The sequence below is a fragment of the Poecilia mexicana genome, unplaced genomic scaffold, assembly GCF_051168715.1.
Source record: "Poecilia mexicana isolate PSO_F unplaced genomic scaffold, ASM5116871v1 scaffold_2, whole genome shotgun sequence".
Taxonomy (NCBI): domain Eukaryota; kingdom Metazoa; phylum Chordata; class Actinopteri; order Cyprinodontiformes; family Poeciliidae; genus Poecilia; species Poecilia mexicana.
The window spans coordinates 18,027,152-18,052,876 of NW_028263371.1; the positions used below are offsets into that span (position 1 = coordinate 18,027,152).

Genomic DNA, 25,725 nt, shown 5'->3' on the forward strand with positions numbered 1-25,725 from the left:
GGATAACCGTCTTAAGCTTTATGACTTGGGTAAAACCTTTTGAGTTTGGGTTACCAGTTATCACCAGGTTTTCTGGCATTTAGCAAACAGAAAGAGTTCTAACTGAGCTAAAACAAGAAATGTTTGTTCTAACTTAACTTCAGACAGGGAGGAAACAAAACGTGAATGTGTCTCTTTAGTCAGGGTATGTAAATATCTGGTTTCAGCTGTAAAATAGTTCCTTGATTGAGCTATAAAATGGTACTATGTGCCTGGAAAATACATAAAACATCCTTTGTATTCCTCAACCTAAACCTTCTCCAGTGTCTGGAGAGTCAGCGGGTGGGGCTGCCTCACATTTGGAAACTTCTGATCTTTAAAGTTAAGTAATAATTCAATTAATGAAGCCTAGCGTCAGGGTTATAAAATCTTTTAGTTTTTCATTAGTTTAGTTTCATTTTCTTTTGACTTTTTTCTTGAATTCACTTTACTTTTCATTAGTTTTTTGGTGAGTTTACTAGTTTTTATTAATTAGTGAACTTTTGCTTAGTTTTAGTTCAGCTTTAATTAGTTATAGTATTTTTAGTTTTTTCATGCTTAATTTTTAGGTGCAGAATTCAAAAAAGTCAAAGCATTGTAATTATGTGAGCACTGACTGGGTGATGAATACTTCACAGACGATATCATTTTTTTATAAAAAATTGTTTCTATTATTGTTGGTCAACCAGCTGACTGCTGCTTTCTAACAACTTTTGCCCTTTTTGTCATTTTGTGAACTAGGTGTCGGCAGGAGGAGAATGGAGAACCATAATTTGCCAACAGCAAAAGAAATCTATTTTACATCAATTAGAAAGGCTAATAAATAGCATGAAGTCAAAGGTTATTTTATCTATAAGTAATGAGTTTTATAAATGCACCATATAGTTCCAGTTAGTTCTAGTTTCCCCCCCTTAATCACCATTTTTACTTGTTTCTGTTCTCATTCTAATCCGTTAGTTTTACTCCCGGTTTGTCAGAACTGAAGCTTTGCTCCCTCCAGCCGAACACACCCAGACGGCAGCGCAGCATCCCGGCTAACCGCAGGCCTCTGGGTGGTCTGCTGTGTTCATTACTGTCTGTCTGCATGTCTGTCTCAGCTGAGCAGCGCTGCCTCCGGGCCTGGTTCTGACGGAGCCGCCGCGCAAATGCCAGGAGGCTGATAAAACTGCAGCGACACCCTGCAGGCTGCTCGGGTCTTTCATGGCACTGCATGGATGAGAGAGAGAGAGAGAGAGAGAGAGAGAGAGAGAGAGAGAGAGAGAGAGAGAGAGAGAAAGAGAGAGAGAGAGAGAAAGAGAGAGAGAGAGGGTTCAGGCCTGCTAACACCCCTCCACTGCATCAGCAACCCTGTCTGTTAATGACTACCAGCTCTGGGAGACCCCAGGCAGGGTGTGTATTTGGGTGGGTGGGGGGGTCTGAAACCCACCAATTGGGCGAATAATGAGTTGAATTAGGAGATTTAGGGGTGAGGTGGAATGAGAACGGGGCGGATGGTACTGAATGAAAACCAGAGGTGCTTACCACAGAACCGCAGCGCAGAGAGACTGCAGCTCTGTCAGAGACCGGACAGACGGTTCATTTAAAGGGGCAGCATTACAGAAAATCAACTTTTTAAAGCTTCACATCATGTCATGTTATTCCCTCATCCAAAACATTCCCGGGGTGTTACTTTGGTTCTTTCATGCATGTTTGAGAAATCCTTTAATCTCCATGGCAACCATTCAGCTGGATGGACCTTGCCCCGCCTTTGAGACCCAGCTCCCCCTCACAGCTGCAGTGAGTTTCCACCTCGCAGAGCGGCCCTCCCCTGTGACGCCCTCACTCAGCTCCTTCAGACTAGCCAGCAGCAGTTAGCAAACACCTGGTGGAACATCAGCTGAACTCATCATAGGAGCTACTTCTCAGTGAAACGTTGTTAAAGGGTTAATAGAGGAGCCATGTTGTGGTGACTTCCTGAAATCGGAGTTCTTAAAGAGACAGAGGCCACATTTTAAGGTGTTTGATTACAAGGTAACATTTCCTTATGATTTTTATATAGCAAACTGAAGGTAACATAGTTATTTTACTGTGCAAAAAAAAAGCACTATGTCCCTGTAAAACACTTAATAATGCCCCTTCAAATTTCTCAAAAACGTATTTATAAATGTATTACAGATTTTACAGTGATCTCACAACTACACTGCAAAAAGTTATCCCTTATACCTCTAAATCATTGAATTCACATGTTCCATCCACTTCCATTTCAACAGGTGTTTAGAATCCAACACTGAGCCAGACTGCAGACTGCTTCCACAGACATTCGTGAAACATTGGGTTGCTATCAGGAGCTCGACGAATTCCAGTGGTTCAGCAAACTAAGACATGCAGGAACATTTCAGCCTTCTAGATGTGTTGTAAGGGTTTGTTGATGTCGCCTTTGTGCTCCAACATAATGGCCGCAGTCCGAACAGGCGTTTGGTTCAGAAGAACATCTGACTGGAATGCAAACTGACGCTTTGGGATGAATTAGAGAAGAGTCAACATCAGTGTCTGACCTCACAAATGTGTTTCTGTGAGGATAGCTAAAAACACCCACACTGACAAAGGAGAATGGAGTTTTTCTTACCTTATTTATGTTTGTTCATCATGACAAGTTAATGAACTTAATACATTTTCTTGGATAAACTTAAGTTGATGACTTGCAGCAAATTAACTCTTTTTTTTTTTAAAAGTTGGGTCACCTGTTTACTTATCTTTCATTGGAGGAGCACTCTGCTCAACCTGCGGGAAAACCTTCCCAGAAGAGTAAAGGCGACTACAGCCGACTTCATATTGGACTGGAACTGGTTTGTGTGTAGGCAGATTGTTGCAGCGCTAAACGTCGTCACTGAAAGTAAATCACATTGTGAGCAGGAAGCGAGCTTCTGTTTGCTCCAGAGGCATGTGTCGACTGAGAAGAGCATTTCCATCCAGATGAAGTCGACGTCTCCTCGAACGCCTCGTTTTGCATAATGTCCTGGATGATGGGCTTTGAAGGGAAAACGTGCATCCCAGTGTTGATCAGTTTTGTTGGGTTTGACGGAACAGAACAGCCTCCTCCGTAATATTATTTCATGTCAAGTTGAGTTTGCTTGCAGAGGAAACTGGCAGGTCTGAATAGGATTAGCATCCAGTCTGAGCCGCTGCCCACTTATTAGCTTTATGCTGCGTAATATTTCATTTTATTTAGCTGGAGGCTGATTAGTTTGGGCGGTCTGAGTGAAACTGGGCCGGGAAGTGCCTTCGTTGTTTTGAAGTTTGGCTTTTTAATTTCTTGGAATACCCGTCTTGGGTAATAAGACTTTTTAAAAGTGTGTTCTCGCCCTGTATAAACACAGGAAGCTGCATTGTCATCCAACGGTTCCAGTAAATCCCTCCCTCAGCGACCTCTTGGGTTGCTGTTTTTTAAATTTTTTTTTTTTTTTTTTTTTTTGTTCCATCTCTGGTGTTCTTTGATTGTGTACAAGTGGAGCAATATTTGGTTCCTGCGGCTGCGGCGCTCACTCACCCGGCCCCCGTGACCCCTCCCACCGCGCTCCTCCAAGCCAAGCCTTCTTCCAGTTTATACACAATGCACAACATTGTTCAAAAGACAAGGCGCTGCTCAGGCTTTGAACATCATCAAACAAAGTCATTCTGGGGTTTGCTCAGACAGCCAAACATAAACTCTCAGAGCCGGGTGATTCATGCTAGAAACAACGACAGAATTTGTTTTTTTGTTTTGTGAAAATGACACTAAAGCAGCAACAGAGGAGAGGAGGGATGGCCGCTTGGTCTCTGGACGACAGTCTTTTTTTGTTGTTGCTTTGGTCAGGTATTCTGCTCAGTGATGCTATAAGAATGTGTCAGCGAGTCTGAACAGTGTTCACACCAGCTTAATGAGAGCGTGCTGAACCAAACCCTCCATCCGTCACATATCCTCTACAATCCTATAAATCTGTGGAAGGAAAAGAAAAAAGATGAAAAAAGCTTCACAACCTAATTGCATTAGTGAGCATATTCTTTACCCCAAACTTTGTTAAAGCATCTTTTCATTATTTTCTCCGTGCCTTTCAGACTGTGAGGACGTCTCCTGTCCAAAGCCGCATTCTGGCCGTTCCAGAGATCTTCTGTCAGATATAATTATGAATATTAGCTAGTTCATTCCAAAACGTTCATTTTCCACTCCTGGAGTCAGTCCTTTGTTGCTTTTGTCTTTTAGGCTGTAATCCTTAAACAAACGGTATCATGCCTCCCCATCTGTACCGTTCTATCTGGTACTGTTTGGTTGCAGGTCAGAACAGATTTGTGTTTAGAACTGTTTATGATTTTATCCAATGTGACAAAAACAGAAATCCCACAGGATGATGCAGCCAGCACCATGTTGAACATGGCGTTTCTTTATGTGCAGAGCTGTTTGGTGTCAAACGTGCATCTTGGAATTATGCCTGAAATGTTTCGGCCTTGTTTCATTAGACCATAAAACTTTGAACCACAAGGTTCCAAAAATGTTCTTTAGGGCAGAAAAGAGATCTGTTTTCCATGTGTACTGTATGATAAACATTGTAATATTCCTTAAAGGACTGGAGTTTTGTTTATTATTTTGCTTGTACCGTAATTATTATTATTTCCAGAAGTCATGACGTGTTTGGTCGTACCATAAGACATGCAGGGTGTGAGCGCCGGATGGGACAGAGACAGCTGACGATGCAACAGAGAGAGAGAGAGAGAGAGAGAGAGAGATGAGATCATGTTGATCCTCTTTAGTGTCTCTGCAAATTGCAGCTTTAGCTGAAAGATGCAAGAAAGCCAGTCATAAATCCTAGCAGACAACACAAAACATACAATCGGGTTGTGGCTTTCACTTTTTCGGAAATTATTTGGGGAAATTTTCATTTTTAAGTCTCAAATGTGAAAGGGGTGTGTATACTTTTCAGACACAAGAGTTTCTCAGCAGGAAGAGTCAGTCCACAGACAGAACCACAGCATGAGCTGATTGTCCTGAGGCATAGAAGACGCACTGAGTGGGGCCGGGTCTGCAGGAAGACCTCTACCCTCCGGCTCATCAGCTGCACTCAGGCTCCATTGTTTACTGAAAGAGTCAAGATGGGCATATAGAGCCGCAGAATGCCTGATCCGGCCCCCGGCGGCAGGTTAAACACCTCCAGACACCTCAGGCTCATTACACAGTCAGCTTGAAATGTGTTTGTTCCACTGGTGCAAATGACTGTCATAATGAAGCTGTCGGGTAAATTGTTTTCTTGTTGCAGCTCGGCGTCAGGATGCATCTGGAGCTGGTCATGTTTTAGACCTTCAACATGTCCTGTCTTACTTTTCTCCTGACTGGAAATAGAAGTGTCCCTCCTGAGCTGTGAGTTTTTTACACCATGCATCTTCTCCTCACACATCTCCACATTGTGGGCTAAAGATCCAGCAGCACTGTTGCTAACTTTGTGCGGACCGAGTTGGAGTGAAGCTCTCTGCAATCCTTCTTAAAGTTCTTTCAGTGCTTTTCCAGCCACACTGGGCCTGGTTCTGGTTCTGCTGGAGGTTTTTCTGTATTGCTGCAAAGACCGGTCTCTCTTACATAGATAACTCCTGCTCTACTTGTTCTCATCCTATTTCACTTACATTTGACACTGTCAACCAGGGTATCCCTTCGTCCGCACTCACTGTTCTATTTGTACTTCTCTCATTAGTGAATATATCCTGACTTGGTCACACTTCTCTTTGCCACAGGATTTCCCAAAGGCTCTGCACATGAATCTCAAACTGTCTCTGACATGCTGTCATTGATCAAAACACATCATCTCCGACCAAGATTTCCCCCTGGGACTTGTAATGTATGTGATCTCCTAATAAACTGCAAACAACCTAGAAGTGTTGGAGTGGAGGACACAAGAGCCACTCACACATAGAGAGCGTGCTCAGTGGTTGTGGAAGTGAGCACGGATGCCAATGGTGGAGCATGTCTGCACAATAGAGACATTTCTGTGTAAATGTGGCCTGGCTGTTCAGACTCGGGTCACATCTGAAAAGATCAGAAATGCATCGGCTTTAGGGACACATATCCAAGTGTCCTGGGTCGCATTTGAAAAGTCCGATCTGTGTTGTTCAGACAGTCGTGAACAGATCAGATACATCAGGCGTACATGAGGTCAAAGGAATCAGATGTGGGTCACTTCAGGCTGCGGTGTGAACGCAGCCCAACTCTACAAACCTTTTTGAACGTTTTCATAGAGGATTGCTGGGTCACCCTGGTCATCAAAGGTTTTGGCTAACATTGTCTACACCTCACTCGAGGCATAGCAGGCTCTACATTTACTGTTCCATGATGGTGCGATGACCTACGCTACAGAAAGTGAACTATCTGTCTTCATCTGTCTCCCTTCTGCTGCAGCATCAGATCAACAGTTCCCTCTAGTCATATGTTACTGCTGACAGAGCCATCCTGGTCGTTTTTCTTTTAAGAAGCTAATTGTTAGCTTCAATACTAACTTTGCTGTTTTTTTTTTTTTCTGTCATTTGGGATTAAAGTCTCTCCATAAACATAAACATCCCAGATCAGATGAGTTGGATGTTATAATATGGAGTTACTGCATGGAACTGGATTAGAATATGATTATGCTTTCAGTTCATTGGAATGAATCGGATTGTGTTTGCAGCAGAAATGGACTTAATGGGTTTCTATATAACAATAACTATACACACGAAAGGGACGGATTTGTCTTTTTGACCACACTTTAAAGTGATTGCTCTGTAAATTGAATTATATGAACAGAGTTTGGTTTTAATTTAACATGATTAAGAATATGTAAAACGTGTTTGTAGTTTGGAAAAGGACAAATGATTGTGACTTTCGACTAAAGTCCTTGTAGGTTGGGTTGTTCAAAACACTGATAGAAAGAGCATCAAGTCCACCTCCGAGTGGGACGAAACACAGCAGAATGAAGACTGTAGAATAGCCTAGTCAAAGTCTACAACATTGACCAGGCTTTTCTACAACCTGAAATTAGACCACTTTGAATTGTGATGCGGTGGAATGTTCTTAAGCTGAAATTCTGAAAAAAAGAAGAGTGAGTGGAAATTCCCTCAAAGTGAAATAAAAACTAATTAACTGATTTTAAATGTTTGAAGTTGTTGCTGCTCGGAGCAAAACAACCATATGTTAGGGAGCGATTACTTTCTCCCACAGGACCAGGTTGGTTTGGATATCTTCTTTTCCCCTTAATGAATTAAATCATCATCTGAAAACGCTTTTTAATTTTATTGGATTATCCTTTATATTACGTACAGCTGCCTGATGAGTGGAAATAGTGAAGGACGAAAAAAGAAAAAGAGAAACAGAATAAATATGTAACAGGTAGATCACTTTTGCACGACTCTGCTAAAAAAAAAAAAAGCTCTTTTTGTTTACATCAGTAAATATGATTTCTTTATCCAGGTTTGACTTCCAGCTTTACTTATTTATGTGTTAATATTAAATGATTAATGTCAGCAGATTGGTGGGTTTGAATCCCAGCCTGGAGTCTTTCTGTTCTGTGTGGCGTTTGCATGTTCTCCCTCTGCATGCATGGGCGACTTTCAGGTTGACTGAATACCGCAAGTCACCCTTAGGTGTGAGTGTGTGTGCACGGTCGTTTGTCCTGCATCGTGTGTGTGCTTGTGTGTGTGTGTGTGTGTGTGCTGCCCCGTGATGGAGATCACAACAACAAACCAGTTTTGAATGCACAAATTTTTAATTCACTTCAACATTTATGGACAAAGATTTCCTTACTGGAGTCTAACCCTGATTCCTGTCACATAGAAGAACACAACAACATATCATCATCATCATCACACAGAGCACTGACTGGACAGGCAGCTCGCTGGGCAGCAGCCAATCACCATCGTCGAACCGGACGGTATCCATGCTAGTATTTCAAACATACAGAACGCTTACACGACTGCACCAGACATCAAATAAGAAGAGCGTGTGTGTGTGTGTGTGTGTGTGACTTTTTTTTTAAATAGCCTTGTTGAAAGTTTTCACTGAGTCCTCCGTCTCTCCGAACTGGCTCAAAATTTTTAAAAACACTCAGAAAAAAAAAACCAAACAAAAAAAACAACAATTTATCCCATTTTTGGGTATGTACAAACATTAAAAGCTAACAACAGAGTTAAACCTGCCACTTTTCTTTAAGAGCTCAAAAAAGTAGATTGTCATCAACTGCAGCAAAAAAGAAGCACTCTGGATACTTTCCTTCCAAGAAGTCTTTCCTATGTTTTTGGAGAGGGGAAGGGGAGCACAGCTAATAAAAAAAAATGGCATAACACAACATGACAGGACATTTTCATTTTACCCAGTAACATCAGTAACTGCCTCTCTTTATTTTTGTCCAGCCTCGCTGACGTTTCTTTTTTTTTTTTTTTTCTCGTCCCCCATTTTTGACGGCGGAACCGAAACTTTTACTGTCTGTTGTCCACACAGCCGCCCAGTTCTGGAAACCGCCGCTTCAAACCATGGAAATAAAACCTAGAAATAGCACGCAGTGACAGCAATTCTAACCATAATAACAACAATAATAAAAATAATGATAATAATAATCATGGATAAAGATAGCAATAAATAGGCTTGGTGACGTTTAAGTGCGGGTAGGTGTGGTGAAACACAGGGGCTGTGGGCAGGGAGGGGAGGAGGGACGACTACCGCACATAAAGTGACTGATTGTTTGGTTGCTGAACATCTAGGCTCTGTCTTTAAACCTTCTGGGTACTTTTTTTTTTTTTTTTTCCCTTCCACCACACGTTGACGGGTGGAGCCAGGAAGGTGGGTCAGGCCCGACTGTCCCTCGGGGAGAGCAGAAGGTCGCCCCTAACAGCAGTGAGTCCGTGTGAACTGTAAGTGCTAGACAGGACTACCGGGGGCTCTGGAGTCTCGTTTGACCTCCTCCCTCGGCGAATTAAAGCTTGTCTGTGTGCATTCTCAGGCAGGCGAAAGCAACGTCACCGTCTCCTGAGGACGGATGAAAGCCTCAGGTTCCCGTCGCCTCTGAGGGGAGAGAACCTGACAGTCAGGTGAGGACTTTCCCGGTGAGGTGTGCTCAGACTTCAGTGATCAGGAGGAGGAGGAACTTCCCTTTGTGGCAGAGAAGTTGCGGGACTGTTTCTGCTTGAGCAGCGAAGGTCTTAAAAATCAGACGGGACGGGGGTGGGGGGAGGGGAACGATAAAACGGTTCTGTGGTCATTTGGTCACAGTTACACAAACCGCACCTAACAAAACCTGCAGTCTGTTTCTGAGGTAAATTCACAAATTCCACAGATGGGAGATTGTCACGATGAACTGTTTGAGTCATGTACGAGTGGGATCTCAGATCAGTGTGTCGTCACGGACATCCACGCCTCACGCCGTCGCTTTGCTGCTGCCATGACAGCTTCCCAGAGTCTTCTTCTCCAGTTTTGTCCTGATCTGGCGATGTCGCTCGGTTTCTACCTCTGGTAGTCAGTCTGCTGTTGAGGACTGGATGAGGAGGAGCCGCCCGGAACCAGAGGACCACCAAGCCGGCCGGGCCCCTTGTCCTTGCCCTCCTCCAGAGCGACACTGTTACCGGAGGACAACTGACTGGGGGTGGAGCTAGAGGAGGTCGGGGGCTGGTTCAGCCCCCCCGTGCTGCCGCTGCTCCCCTCTGCCGTCTGGTAGATCTCCTCGGCCCCGTCCTCGCTGGACTCCGGGTCCTCAGAGCCGGAGAGCAGCTCCTCGTCCCTGTACTCGCTGACGTCGACGCCACCGCTGGCCGCCGCCCCCTCGCCCAGCTCCTTGAGGCGGCCGTGGTGCTTGACGTGGTAGCGCTGGTTCTGGAAAAACTTGATGATGGTGTGCTTGGGCAGGTCGAGCTGCGCGGACAGGGTGTGGATGGCCTCCTGATCCGGGTACAGGCCCACATCCTGGATGAAGCTCTGCAGTATGGCCAGGGCCTCTAAGGAAATCTGGAAGGAAACGGCCGAATCAAACAGGAAGAACCAATCAGTTTTCACATTTTATGAGACAGACCGATACGAAGGAGTGCAGAATTCACTGTATGAAAAGTTGTTGGGGCATAAAATTGCTGTGAGCTTTGAGATTTCGGGCTGTCAGCAGGAGTTTTGTGTCAGAACTCCTGCTGTTGGGAACTGCCGAAGTGCAAATCAAGTCTTCACCACTGGCCTTGCCGACTACCTCATGCTTGTATTTTAGCATTTTGTTGAAATGACTACAAAGTGTTGTAACCAAAGTTATATTATATTGTATTAAAGTGAATGGAAAAATAAAAAGGTTTTGAACATTTTATACAGAAAGTAAAGAGCAGACCTTTTGAAGTATGTCTGCTTCAACTATCAACTGTGAGTTCTGCCCAGTTTTCTTTGCTAAATACCTCAGTTTCAGTCAGACTGGACAGAGTATCTATCAGCATCAATTTTCAAATCTTGCCATCGATTCTCTACTGGATTTAGACACAGACTTTGAACAGGCCGTTCAAACAGAAGACCACTCCTTTGATCTAAGCTGCATTATAGCACTATCTGTGCGTTTAAAAAAGTCACATGTTTTTCATAGTTTGGCTTGTCCTGCGACGTATGTATGTCTCTGTCCTCTTCATGACGTAGGTTTTGACTGATGCGTTAAAGGTTAATTCATACTGACGGACATGAACCGTCAAGTCCTTCCTTAGACATGATCAAAGGAAGTCTAAGGAAGGAAGTTAATCGAGGGCTGAAAACAAAATGGAGGACTAAGTCCACAACTGGGTACTTAGAGGGCTAGTGAACAGTGAGGCCATGTCCTGTAGTTGCCAAGGAGATGAATATAGAAGTGTCTCTATCACACCGGATTTACACTGAATGCGTCTCCGCCCTGCTGCGCACTTCACTAGCAAAGTGCCACTGTTCCTGACCCTCCTATTTTAGCGGAGGGTCATCGGCACGTCACAAACTGCTACCAGACCTCCATGCCGAAGTCAAAAGTTCCTGTGAGCTTGTTGAAAAGCATCTGAACACAATGTAACCATTTGTTTCCTCTTCATGATGTAGCCTTTGGCTAATGTGACTTATACTCTGGGAAATACGCTAACACTCTCCTTCCTTGAGAAGGAGCCATTTTGTTTTGGTTTGTCGCACCAGATATTCATAGTGTGACCCCTACCACAAGATGTCAGCTGAGCCAAAGGGTCTTTTAGTGACTGTACCTTAGTGCGTGATCGTGGCTTCTTGTTGCAGCCGGCGCTGCTGGCCGCAGCAGGAGGACATCCGCCTGCTGCTCCAACTCCCACGTTCTGCGACCTCTCCTCATTCGCTTGGGCGGGCAGCGGCTCTTCACGCATTGGAGACAAGTGGTGCTCCTTTACCGGAAGTGGGGGTGGCCTGTGAAGTGCCTGGCGAGAAAGAAAGTAGAGCTGATTAACGGGGCACAGTGACCCCTGATCAAAAACCCAACCAGAAATCCATTTAGTAAAAGGAAAATCACATGGGTTTAAATCCAAGATCAAATGACATGTTTTGAGAAAATGTGGAACACGCTGTGATGCAATCCATCTTATAAAACATCCATTTACTGCCCCTCCTCTGGTACACAGTAGTCAGGGCTGCAGGGTGAACAAAAGGTGAGAACAAGTGTTTCACAGCTCCGAAGCGTCAAGCACCATTAACCGGCTCCAGGGCTGCATTTAAACGCCTCTCTGTCCAGTAAACCTTTGACCTAATGTGTGTAAGATTAGCTGTAGTGAAACACCAACCAGCGGTCCGCCAGGAAGCGTCTTGCAGCCCCATCACTATTTAACCCACTCATTCAGAACCTCTGAGGACGGACGAGGGGAAAGGGTGTTCAAGGACAATCATACAAAATAATGATGTGTACATCAGCATTAGCTGTATCTGCATCTGTCTGAGCTGCAGATACATGTGAGATAGTTAGATTGAAAGACCTTTCAAAACAAAATGTAAGATTTTTATTAACGTTGTCGTATTTTCCCAGCAGTTAGAAGTGAGATGTGGTCATAACGGATAAAAATAAGAAACATGTTAATTTTTGGAAAGCAGAATACCAGAACCAAACCCATAAATGTAGAAAACCTGAAACTTCTAGGCAGAAAGGTCAGAGTTTAACCTCTGAGCAAGATTGAGACAGGATGGTATGAGGCAGATAATATGTGGAAAAAAATTGAGCTTCTTTGCCTTCTAACTAGAAACGACCATTCAGTCAGGATGTGCGTCTCGGGGCTGTCAATCATCCTCTGTGTGGTGCTGCTCATTCCCAGCTAATGTAGTTAGCATGTCCACTGATGACAGCGGATAAACGGTTTTCCTGTAGCGGTGAGTTGTTTCTCCACCATTAGCACATTTAGCATCGCGTACACAAAGTTGACTGACAGCACTAAGCCCCTCCTCCTGGCTCTGATCGGTTGCTTTTGACCGGGAGTCAACAGCCACTCAGAGAGGCGGTTGAGATCTTTTCAGATTATCTGCTTCGTGTTACAACAAGGTGACAGTTTTTACAAACTTGTAAAAAACATATTCTTTAAAATAAAAGCTTTAAAGATCAGAAGGATTCTTGTTCAGCCTTAGAAAATGATTTCAAAAGCAGGTTTCTCACTTCTCATACTCCACACCAAAGGTGTTTTTATCAACTCAGATTATTCAGTAATCTGGGTTAGGACTGAAGCAGCTCAATGTTTAGCAGCGTTTAACCCGTAGCCTCCGAGGGGCGAGGCTGGGGGAGCGGTAGAGGAGTAGAGGGGGGGTTTGGAGGGGTAGGTGTGCTGGCTGTCAGGAGCAGCTGAGGCTGTTTGACAGCTGTGAGGAGGCCAGGATGAAGTGTTGGGAGGGATGTTGGGGATTCTGGTTGTTTGTCAGAAGGTAGTGGCTGTTGTGAGAGCCTTGTGGTCCCGGCCCGCCCCGCTGCCTTAAAGAGCAGGGAGGGGCGTCCCCACTGGAATGCCCAGCTATAAATCTGTGGCACATTAAAATTAAAGGACCCACATAAAGATAATAGTCCTTCGCGTTTCTCCCTCTCTCTTCAATAATAACAGGGTATTACTTAAATAATACTGTGGGCCGGCCAGACCATGAAACTGCTCCACTTTATTCGCGGGGGCTTTATATTCCGGGGGAAGGGAATGACCAGTTTACAGGAATTCACTCCTTTCTTTTCCCTCCTTTCTTTCCTCCTTCCATAATGCAGATTTTGTTTTGTTTTGCTCCCTCAAACGTCTAAAAACAGGCTTGAAGAATGCAGGCGAGGCCAAGAGCAGAACAGAGACAGTTAAAGGCATGAGGCATGAAAAAGAAGATGTGTTTCCTCGCCTTAATGAGGACCACACATCCACATGCCCCCCACCGCTGCAGCTAACCCAGACACTTAATAGCTTAATTGAGGGTAAATCATGGAGAGGATGGTGAAATGCACCGCGACCCGCCACCCCTCGTCCCTACGCCTTCATCACTTCTCTGCTTATTCGTGCTGACATGTGGGGACTCGTTGGATCAATGGCCACACACACGGACACACACACACACACGCAGGCATGCATCGGCGGTGAGGTCTGGTCTCCCTCATGAGCTAATGATGATGTCAGCGAGCAGAGCGCAGCGAGCCCCGCTCTAAAGACACCCCCGTCTCCTCCTTCACTCCGACTCTCCCCTGACTCCTGGTTCAGGACGGGAGTGAGACGGGGCGCTGCTGCCATGCCAACCGGGATCCACCACGTTACTCGAAGTGTCGATAAAACTGAGAATCCTCCACGACCTCCAGGAACCCTAGCACTGCTCCTGAAACTCATCTTATCCTGCAGGGCTTTTTGCATCTTCATTTGTTTCCCCCACTGAACTTTTATGTAAGAAATTCCTGTAAAAAGTATAGAAGCAGCTAGCACTGGAGAATAAATCTGATAAAATATTCAATATCATCACGTTCCTAAAATATTGGGCAAAGTCTCTCTTTTTTGCCAAATGTTATTTTGGGGGAAAAAAACCAAACAGAAACACCACCTCTGTAGGCAAAAAGTAAAAAAATAATAAAACATCACTTTGGCAAAAAATTACATATTTTTATGAAGGTGATTATATGTAGAATACCATAACTTTAACTTTTAGTATTATTGCTGTAAATTAGATTCCATCATCGTCTAGACCATGGAAAAACGTACTTCTATTAAATCCTAGATAATCCGTCTGGTAGAGTTTTCAGTAATTTCACTGAAATCCAAACCAGAACCGCACAGCATTCTGGGAGATGTAGGCAGAGGAAAGGCTTTAGCTGCTCAACCTCTCACAGCGAGCTCAACAAGCTTGGTGGCAGGCAGAAACTCACTCTTTGGTTGCCTAGCAACAACCTATTGAGTAACTTGCGCAGCAGCAGCTTCAGGTTTCGCCACCATGACTCATAACTGCTGAAAACATAAGAAACAACAGCGTGGAGAGAAAAATGTGGATGAAACGGGAGAGGTCACGCCACCAGTTGTCAGTATTCCAGATATTTAAAGCAAAAAAAATAAATAAAAAAACTAATCAATAATTATTCATATCGACTGGTATGAAATTTCTATATCATACGTTTTTCAGCTTTTCAAGTGCGTGTGTGTGCGTGTGTGTGTGTGTGTGTGTGTGAGCAAGTTTTCCTCAGAAACATTTCATCTATAGCACAAAATTCTACTAAAATATGTCAAACTTAGAGTTTATAACATTATGAAAGACGATAAGGTTCAATATGTACGGCTACCTGTCAAAGCCGTGTGTGTGTGTGTGTGTGTGTGTGTGTGTGTGTGTGTGTGTGTGTGTGTGTGTGTGTGTGTGTTGTGTTATAGAGAAAATCTGCGCAGTTTATGGGGTAAAAGTTTAAACGTGGGGACACGAAAACCAGGTGAAAACTATTAAACATGTCTGCTCTCTGGTAGATTTAATTAGAAACTGAAAAAAGCGAGAGCCTCGTGTCACTGAGGTCGACACACTGCGCTGAAACAGCTAGCTAAACGCGTAGCCGAGCAACGGGACGGCCGGGGGGACAGGACCTCTGAATCTGGTTGCTTTGTTAAACATTTTCTGATCCTTTTTTTCCTGCCCCCCCAAAAAAATGAGAAAAACATGTTTCAGACTTTAAAAAAGGCATTTGTTAGTCGGAAAACTGACTCACAGGATGACTGTTTACTGATCTGTCATCCACACAGGCAAACTCTGTTTAAGTTTAGGAATAAAAACTATTGTGTTAAGGTTATGTAAAGATCATGGTTTTGGTTTCCAAACCTCTGCAGCAAAGGCCAAAGAAAGATCAGAGCTACAAGAAGATCCACTGTAATCACTTCAGGAAAAAAAAAGCCTCATGCTCAAAGCTCAGAGGAATGTAAAATGTTCATTTGGTTAAAAAAAGAGAATCGCACACGCCCGTGGCACAAGCCGTTCATGTTTTCCTCACTTTCATGAGGTTTTTCCTTCATGTTCCTGTTTTAACAAAGACAAATTTAATAATAAATAGTATTTATGCAGGCCTTAAGTTAGAAAAATAATTCACCAACTTCTGACCAACAATTTACTGAAATTCCAGTTCATGTGTGCATTTATCATAAAAAAAACAACCTTTTTTGCAACTAGATGCATTATTGAACAGGAAACAAGATGGAGAGAGAGAAGACATGCAGCAAATGGCCCTGCACTGGGAATCGAACCCACGACAACTACATGGAGACCTACGGCCACAGACATAACAGTTTGTGTCTCTGTATGACTTTAAATTAGACTAAACATTCCTGTTTTTGGTCATTCGGCCACATATTTTTTTTTTTTTTTTAGTATTTTCAACACCCACAAACTCCCACACACCACCAAGTTGTCACATCCAAACCACATGATGGTGTCTTCAGACTTCAAAGCTTCCCGAATCTTCCTACAAATATATCGCTTGACATTACTGGCAAAGACGCCATTGTAATTTCATCAGACCACAGGATATAACCCTTTGTTCCTTACTGTATTCCTTGTCTATTAACTTTTACTCTGAAGAAAGAAAGGAAGTAGTACTGGAGTAGCACTGTTTGATTTTCATCTGGAGATGCTCAAATGCAGTTAGATATTAAAGAACCAGCACTAGCAGGAGGCCCTGAAGCAGATGCTAATTTCAACAATGCTAGTGGCTAATGGTCGTTTAGCCACAGTATCTGAAGAATGCAAACTGTTCAACGCGTGTTTTGTCTTTTTTCATGAAATGCCAAAAATGCTGCTCCACAAGCACCTAACCTTGACCTTTAAACAGGTCGGTCTTGTTGAGACGTTGCTGGCCAGCCTGAAGAGAAGGTCGTTTTAAAGTGGTAACATGAAGAAACTAAACGCTAACAGAAACAATAGGATCTGAGTCACAGTAGCAAAACATTCTCTCTTTTTTCCTTTTTCTTTGCTGTGTTTCACACACATGCAGACACAAGCTCCTTGTCTGCTGTTGAACTGAGTGAGACTGAGAACAGGCACAAGGGGAGGGCCACAGAGAGGCTTATTTGATATGCAAATATTATATTTTGTCATCTGAGTTTTCTACATTGCCTTCGTGTGACCTAGAGGAGAAGGTGGGTCAGGCTTCATTTAAAGAGAGTGACTGGCAACATAAATAATCTGAGCCAAAGTTAACATCCATCTGGATGGACTCCTCTGATGACCAGAATGATCCAGAAACGGACAAGTGACAGAAAAATATTCCATTTTGGATAACTGGTATTACCACTTATGGAGGTTGATTCAGATCAAAATCTTACCAATTTTTTTCTGTCAGTGATTGTTATGTGGATAACATTAGCTAGGCGTTGTAGCAACAACAGATACACCAAAAGAATGGTCACACCATAGCAGGACAACTCTACCACATTTTGAGATTTATGAAACAAGTTATTTCTGTGGGCTGCACAGTGGTGCAGTTGGTAGAGTTGTTGCCTTGCAGCAAGAAGGTTCTGGGTTCAATTCCCAGCCCTGGTCTTTCTGCATGGAGCATATGTGGGTTCTCTCTCCCACATTACATCTTTACTGAGAAGATGTAAGACTTACTCCTGAGTCTGCTTGTGTATCATCTGATTAATCTAAAGAAACTTGACTAGGTCCATGTTGTTCTTGGTTCTGAGGTCTGTTTTGTACCTTTACTTTACTCTCAGGAACAATTGCGGGACAATCAGAACAGACAGCACACATGAACCTCCGGACTAATCAGACTCCCCTGGAGTTTCAACGTGTTGCTTCTAAGATGCCTAAAAAAAAAGAAAAACAATTCAATGTCACTTTTAGATCAAGCCAATCAAACCACAGAGACCTGGGACTTTGTGGTGAGGCCATCTCTCCTTCTTTAAATCCCTTTTTTTCCCCATTCCTCTACTCCCCGTAACTCACACACACACACACAGAGACACACACACCTTCCTGTCCTCCTGGCAGCATTCTGAGTGCTCTGCAGTGAAATGAGAAAGTTTTCTTTTAAACGTAAATCAAGGCAAATTTCGACGCAGAACTATGAAAGAATTATGGAACATGAAACATTTATCTCTTTCTTAATGAGCTCAGGTCCTCCAGGGCAGCTAACGCTCCCTGTGTTTCTGCCTGCCTGGATGTGTGAGTGTGTGTTTGTAGGGGTGGAGTGGGGAGGGGGGAGTGTGTGACCACCAGAGACACCATTAACACAGAGATAAATATATAATGAGGGGAGAAGGAAGGGGGGGGGGTCACTTTTCTCTTAGTTTTTGGCATGACTTCACCTTCGCTGTTAATTTTTGCTTCATTTTCCCCAGATCCTCCGTCTGTCTGTCTGTCTAGGCCTGTTTCAGTCTCTGTCTTTTCGTCTGTCTTTCTGTCGTAGTCCGGACTAAACCACATCCTGTTTTATTGACATCACACACAGTTTCTCTGATTAAAAATCATAAGCAGGCTGGTGTGGGTCTCCATCCCGTATGCTGCGTATGTGCGCTCCGCATGCGAGGCTTTGCTGCATTGTCCTTTTCATGTCTCTAGCTGTGTGTGGTATTCATTCCATTTATCTGCAATTAAAGAATTAACTTAATTGTGGTTCACCAAAAAGCCCAGACTCCACCCTGCAGCAGAGCGAGAGGCCACCGGGGTACAGCGCTGAGGCAAACACACTGAGGCAAGCACGGACACACACACACACACACACACACACACACACACACACACACACACCCACACGCACACACACACACAGACACAAACACACACACGCACACACACACACACACACACACACACACACACACACACGGCGTCAACACTCCATCCTCAAATGGAAAACATAAATGATAAGATGCAGTAACCAAAGATCCAAATTATAGAACCTGCATTGTCTTTAAAAAAAAAAACCCCACATGATTTAAAGTTCACGACATGCTAAACTGAAGCTGTTAATAGGTGTGCAGACATTACACCAATGTTTTAGGAGAAGGAAATCTTGTAAAAATCAATGCTTTCCAGTGCCTAACACATTTTCCCAAATAAAAGTGTAGCGTCTAGTGAGAAGGTCACAACAGAAAATTAGCAGATAAAGAGAAAACCCGAAGGGTTGCTACTGTTAACTAAAACTAACAAAATAACAAAAACTGAAACTGAGAAAACATTTTTGTTAACTGAAAAAACATACACACAAAAAACAAAAACAAAATAGTAATTAATGGGGGAAAGTATAGCTAAATGAAACTTTATTGTGTGTTTATAAAAGTAAAACACACTTAAATTATACATGATATTCTTTGCTTTGGTGTTTATGAATCTATTTATTAGCTTTTTGAACGGATGTGAAATTGTTTTGTTTTTTTCCTCCACACCAGCAGTTTCCGTCAGCCATCAATAAATTACGGTTCTCCTCCTGCTGGAACTTAGTCCACAAAATGGCGACAGCAAAAGTTGTTAGAAGCTGGTTGTCCAACAGTAACATGTTCATTACTCGATCGATGTATTCATAATGACAATACAATACTTTGACCTTTTCGAATCCTGCACTTAAAAATAAAGAATGAAACAACTAAAGCTACTACTACAGACTAAAACTAAGCAATATTTCACTTTTACTATGTAATAAAAACTAGCACGCACTCTAAAAACTAATCAAATCTAACTGAATTAGTCAAACATAAAGTCGCAATGAAATAATAATAATAATAAATAATACATTTTATTTCAAAGGCGCCTTTCTGGCACTCAAGGACACCGTACAAAGAGTGAAAAGTAACAGCAACAATAAAAATGTAGCAATTAAAAATAAATCAAATAAATACACAACAATGTATCTATATGAAATCTATATATAAATCTATGTAAAAAAAATCTATATAAAAATCAATCAATAAAACTAAGCAGTAATGAAACACCCAAACAAAAGCGACGTAGCGTCAACCCTTCAGCGGCTCGTTCTCAGTCAGTGAAGTTAAAAGGTTTTTAGGTTTTTCTGTGAGCTACGGGAAGTCAACAGGGTCATAATCTGTACTTTACAACGCCTGATGGTCATTCATGAATGTTGTCAAATATCCTACCTGGTGTTCAATAAGTTCCAGTTGGAGTTTAAGCCCTGTAATAATAAGTCAAAAGGTAATGTTTAACATTGTTTTTGTTGGGTTTTTTTTGCATTTTCACATCGGGAAGGTTTCTTTTGTTTCACTTATGAATCTGTTAGTGTTGATGTTCTGAACTCTATCAATGCACAATTTGTTATAAATATAAATCAAAGAGAAAAACACTCACTTCAATCAGAATTCATTTGAACTTGCTTTCCTATAAAGTTGTGTCCATTGATTATAATAACACATTGATTTATTTTCTGCAACTGTAATTTGCAGGAACCAGGAGTTTTTTCTTTTTCTTTTCTTTTTTTTTTATTTCTATAAGTCAAAAGGTTCCAGGAAAGAGACCAACATGTTCCGGCAGCATAAGAATAGAGCCGACTATATAAACGCACACAATATTAAAGGCCTTTTTTTTTTATCAGAACATCTTATCTACATATAGGAAAGAGATTTAATTCACAGCCTCCACCCAGCTAAAGTCCATCACCAGTGCTGTGGCCACAATAAACTGCAATGAGCTGACTTGTAAAGCAGACGTTTTAATAGCTTTGTTAATCATCTGTCATGTAAAATCATCAGAGATTTACAGAGAAACATAACAAGTGTGCATTGTGGTCATAGTTCAGCTCAGCTAAACAGTAACACTGAAGTGAAGCATCCGCGTGTTTGAGTTGAAGACCTTCAACATGGCTGCCGCTAGTCCTGTTGGTTTAACCACTTTGTTTCTTCCTGTCTGATGTAGTCGTGCTTTCATGCAATATGTTTCCAATTCACATGTTTCCCGACGTTTAGTTTCATAATTTAGCTTTTTTTTTTTTTTTAATGAGATTTAATACTTTTGCTGTTTGTTAACCTGGATGTGGGGTTTATGAGGAAAACTGTTAATATGTTGTGGGATCTAATTATAATTATATACTTTTTTTTCTTAGGGCGGCACATTAAAATCATCATTTCATGTACATGATCTGCGGTCTTACATCACAATGAACAGCGGGAAAAAACTTCAACAACAAAACTTATTTACCCAAAATAAAGCACATGAAGCTGTTTAGCTTGTGAAATCTGTGCAGTAGATTTGTTTGTTACAATGGATCATTTTTCTTGTCACTCAATTAGCCTGTTTAGCTTAGCGCAGCTTAACTGTATACAACTCTGTCTTTAGCACCGCTATGCTAAGTCTATTCAACTTACTTATCTGCTTAAAGTCAAAATGATTGAAACCTTATAGTCTACAAATTACAAACAACTGTTTCATTTTCCCATTTTCCACTTCATGACATTTTTTTGGTGCAGTAATCTGAGGCTGTTTTTATCATCATTATTATTATTAAACACCCTCTACATCGACCTGCTGAAGAGACAAGAGATGAATATTAGTCACGTGGCTACAATATGACGTATTTAAATGAAAATGTTCATTAAAATGTAATGTCCTAAAAAAAAGATATGATATGATATGATATGATATGATATGATATGAACAAACTGACAGCTTGGGTAGTGGTGACCAGACAGGGCGGCCAATCAAATTTCAAGGGTATCCAGGGCCCCGCCCCCCACCAGCAACCCCTGTGGTCATGCCCCCGCGCCCCCTTTTTTTTTTATTGTGTAAAGTCAGCATATTTCTAAAATAACTTCTGAGTAATTATGGAAATGTATGCAGGAAATCCCTCGTCTTCTGAAGCACACCTTCCCACTGAAGTGAGACTCATAGATGCTGCCTTTTCTTTTTCTAGTCTGTTACTTCTGAGTTTCTCTTCCACAACAAGAGGCACATAAACAGCAGCGCAACTGGAGTAAAGAAATAAAAATAAATGGAGCAAAAATCAAAAGAGAAATTATTTATGAGGGCAGACTTTACCACACTGGCAGCGGGACGAACGTTGCTGCTGTGAGGGCTGTGGAGGCGGTTTCTGGAGAATCGTGATGCCGCACCGACACGCAGCACCTGCAGACCTGACACACACACTCTGGCAGGCAGTGATTTCTCAAAGCCCCCCGACGCACAGGACCGTCTCACACCGAACACCTGGGTCTGTTCAGACACACACTTCAGCGGTGCGGAGCTTCACCTCAGAGTCGCAGCGGCGCTTTCATTTTTTATGTGGATCTGCCTCGGCGCAGAACACCGGAACCACCCAGGATCAGTACCAGGCTGTGTGAAACATGGGGCCAATGTGGGGCCCGCAGTGGAACACACACCCACCCACACACAGATCTCGTTCCTCATTAATTCATGGCAAGAGCGTCACTTTGGACTTTGAACCACAGAAGAGGCAGAGGACGGTACAGCAATGCTGAGCGTCTGGATCAGAAGATGTGATGTTTGAGCATCTGCCTGTTTTTGGTTTGTAGTTTGTGGTCGAGACGATGCGATACTAATATCTGTACCAGTTCTGATACTGAAAGAAATTCTAGATCTATCGTAACAACGTGCCTGATCCACAAGGGCACATCTATTCAGTCTGATTCTATGCTTTGTGTCATACTTTATTATTTATTTTACATTATATGCAGAATTTTTCATTTCACTTCCTGAAGCATTTGAAAGAAGACTTGTCGCTGTATAACTTTTACACTGTTTTTATCAGTTGCCGTTTCTTTATTATTTATTTTAAATTGGATGCTATCCTCCTAATTTAATACTTTGTGCTTTTACTATGTGAGGCACTGCCTTGCTGCTGAAATGTGCTGCATAAATAAACATTGATTGATTGATTGATTGATTGATTGATTGATTGATTGATTGATTGATTGATTGATTGATTACTGAGCTGACTGAACAAATCAAAGTTGTGTAGTTTTTCCATGTTTGACCAAGCTTGTGAAGCTGTTGGTGTAGTTCATTGTGCTGTCCTGGTGCACAGTTATCAAATAAATTAGAAATTCACTACATTAATGTCTGTGTTTAAAAAAGAAATGCTTTAAGTCAATTCACTGTTTTTCCGAATCATACCGATATCAGCCGATACTAAACCTCAGATATCGGTATCGTATCAGAAGTGTAAAAAGTGAACCGGTGCATGTGGAATAACGATCTACTGGAGATCGGATGGATTCATGGGTTAAACGCATATAAAGCTGGACTCAGGCTAACCAACAACCTTTCCATCTATACTGAGATCCATGACAAAGGAAGTGACACGTCTTTCTGTTGGACGCGGCTCTGTGGTGGTTTGACTTTTTTGAGACTTGGGGGGGAGAAAGGAGGGAATCTGATAAGTCCTGACGATTTTTGTTTGTTTGTTTGTTTTTTTGTTTTTTTTTGTCAGGATGGAGCGACTTGCCCAGACCTGTTCTTTATCATCATCACAACACGATGACTGATCTCAGTGACGGTGGCTGGATACTGATCTCTTGCACAACAGTTTCTACAGACGTATAAAACAGATGGATGGAGCGAACGGCGCTGCAATCTGCATGATGAGACGCTTGACTTGAGACGCTGAAATCTTAAAATGTTGGTGTTTCATGGAGATACAAAGATATTCGTCCTGGTAGAACCGTCTTCATGAATAATAAGTTCCTCTGTGTGACTTTCTAGAATCCTAGTCCTCTCTTTCTTGCAGCATGTTTGCTAAGGAACATATTTCTTCCAGTTTTAGCATTTTATAAAAGTTTTAGTCTATTGCAGGACTCATTACTTCCAGGTTTTGTTGTAGATATGCGGTTATGTTTGGGATCACTGTTCTGTTTGTGATGCTATTTGCTTTTTAGCTTCTTTTTTTTTTACATCGACTCTGGACAAGTTTGGCTTCAAGAACATTTTGTGATTGACTCAATGGATGTAGGCCCACATCAACACCCCTCAACCACCATGCTTGACGCTTATGCAGCTATTCTACAGGTAGAGTTGGGTTTGAGAAAACTGGCAGCTGCCTTGAATGTTTTCTACTTGTGATGGATATGATGGAAATATATATAAGATTAAAAAAATTATTTGTCTGTAAATCTGTTCTACCCAAGACTGGTCAAGTGGCATTTTAAGCTTCACCTAGTTCAAATTCTTAAATAAAAATTTCCTATAAAGCATCTTTTACTGTCCATTTATTAATCAGTTAATCCTAAAGATAAACAGCTGGACACTTATTAATGTCCAGGCTGAGCTTTTTACATGTTGATGTTAGAAGGATATTTTTAGTTGCAGATTGTTTCTTTGCATCAAATGATCACTAAAGGAATGTTATTTCTGCATTTAATGCAATAAAATGTCTAGTTATTTGTTGATTTGCATTTTCTTATGCATTTCAAATGTACAAAAATAAATGAAAAATCCGCAATTTTCTTGATCCGATTACTCGTCAGAATAACCGATAAATGAGTCATTTGCTAAAATCGTTAGACGCAGTCCTAAAACAAAGTTGTATATAAAGAAAACACATTTTAAAGAAGAAAGCAAAAGAACAAGAGTAACTTCTAATAATTTTTACACGTTCAAAGGCGTGGGGAGAAGAATAAACTTATTTTTAACTCCACCCTTTTTGCAGCAGCAGAATCATCCAGTCAGTTACTGCTCCGGCTATGTGGCTTCATTCACTCCCTTCACGCTACGTTCAGAGCTGATTTCAAATTCACCCATGCAGGTTGGTGTTAAAATGTCTTGGCTGGTCTGTTTGCTGAGGATGAGGAGGGTCTTCGGTGGGAGAAAGTGAGTGATCTCCATGTTGTGTGTGAGTGGGAGGGTCGCAGCAACGAACGAGGCTGACATGTTAGCATGCATCCTGCATCGATCCCCCCTTGCCCCCGCCCTCCTCATAAACTAATGGGGCATTTCCTCTGATGCCACACCACCCAGCAACACTGTTTATTCTTGGCTCCAGAGGGGCACGCAGGGACACACAAACACATGTGCATGAGATCAAACGGCCCCCATGCAGAATAAATATGAGGGTAATAATGACAAATGAGCTGCGTGACGGTGGACACATCCAGAGGAAAAAAAAATAAAATCCAAAGGAGGCGCTGAAGAGAGACATGGAGGAAAACCAAGATGGCAGCAAAGTTACAGTGAACTAAAACTAATGAGATAAGAAAGAAATCCTGACATTGAGAAGACATTTGTTAACTCACAAAATCAAAAATCTTTATTCATGGGGAAAACCTATAACTGACTGGAACTACATCCTAACACATTCTGAAATCATAGAGATACTAAACTAATGTGATTTTCCCCCCCCCCTCCACATAAGCAGTTTAAGCAGTTCCTCCTCATGGTACTCCGCAAAAAAAAACAAAAAAAAAAAACAGTAAAAGTTGTTATAAGACAGTCAGCTGGTTGTTCAACAATAAAGTTCATTTTTTATCTTCTGCGTAATATTCAATAACCAATCGGTGAATAAATAATCCCAATACTTTGGTTACTCTTTTGGTGCAGAATTCAAAAAGGTCAAATTATGAAATAAACTAAAACTACTGCTGTGACTAATACAAACTAAACTGAACTAAACAAGCAAACACTTTAAAAACTAACTGAATTAGACAAAAAAAAAGTCAGAATGAAATAAAACTAGAAAACCCAAAACCATTACAACCCTGGTTTCTCTTTCAGTCCAGTCGGTGTAAATGGGTGTTTCATCTCAATGCTTCAGAACCACTCAGAGTTCAAGAGGTTCAACCAATCAGAAATGAATATTCCAGCGTTTGCTGCCTGATCCGGAGCCAACCAGCCTGTCCATCCACGCAGTGAGGAGAGCTTACCTGAGCGTCCTGCGGCAGGTGGAGGACGGTGTGCAGCCGTTCGCTGTGATGGTGTCGGGACTCCTCTTCATAGGCCAGGTCCCTGTCGGCCTGCGGCAGCGCCAGGAACCTCCGGATGGTGCACAGGTTGTCCCACAGGGTGCGGTTCTCGGGGCTGGGGTTTTCCTTCCATCGAAGCAGCTCACACAGCCAGCCCTGCGGAGGAGAGGGGCTTCTTTCAGACCTGCAGCGTTCACTTTCTTATCGCTTTCTGCTAAAAACCCCTCCACAGTTACTCCAGGCATTGAGAATAATCACGATTAATCACACACCTACTGTGATTACATTTTTTAAATCGATTCCTCCTCTGAAGTTCTCTCTTGTTTTCCCCAACCAGCTCACAGTGACATGACAGCTTCCTGCTGCAGGGTAAGGGAACTATTACGGGCAACTTCACCGACCCTCACGAAAAAAGTACGAAGTAACGGT

General features: G+C 42.3%; 1 protein-coding gene across 4 annotated transcripts in view; it reads right to left on the reverse strand.

Moving 5' to 3' along the window:
* Positions 1–7,735: 7,735 nt before the first annotated feature.
* satb2 (SATB homeobox 2) overlaps positions 7,736–25,725 on the reverse strand; it is a 63,990-nt gene continuing 46,000 nt past the window's right edge. For 2 of the 4 annotated variants that reach the window (XM_014989752.2, XM_014989751.2), the window contains exons 12-14: positions 25,258–25,452; positions 11,218–11,403; positions 7,736–9,982 (exon numbers count right to left, since the gene is read on the reverse strand). In XM_014989752.2, the coding sequence (XP_014845238.2) occupies positions 9,485–9,982; positions 11,218–11,403; positions 25,258–25,452 (879 nt within the window). In that variant the 3' untranslated portion in view covers positions 7,736–9,484. Of the gene's footprint in view, positions 9,983–11,217; positions 11,425–25,257; positions 25,453–25,725 lie in introns of all 4 variants that reach the window. The other 2 variants (XM_014989750.2, XM_014989749.2) reach the window with 1 other exon arrangement.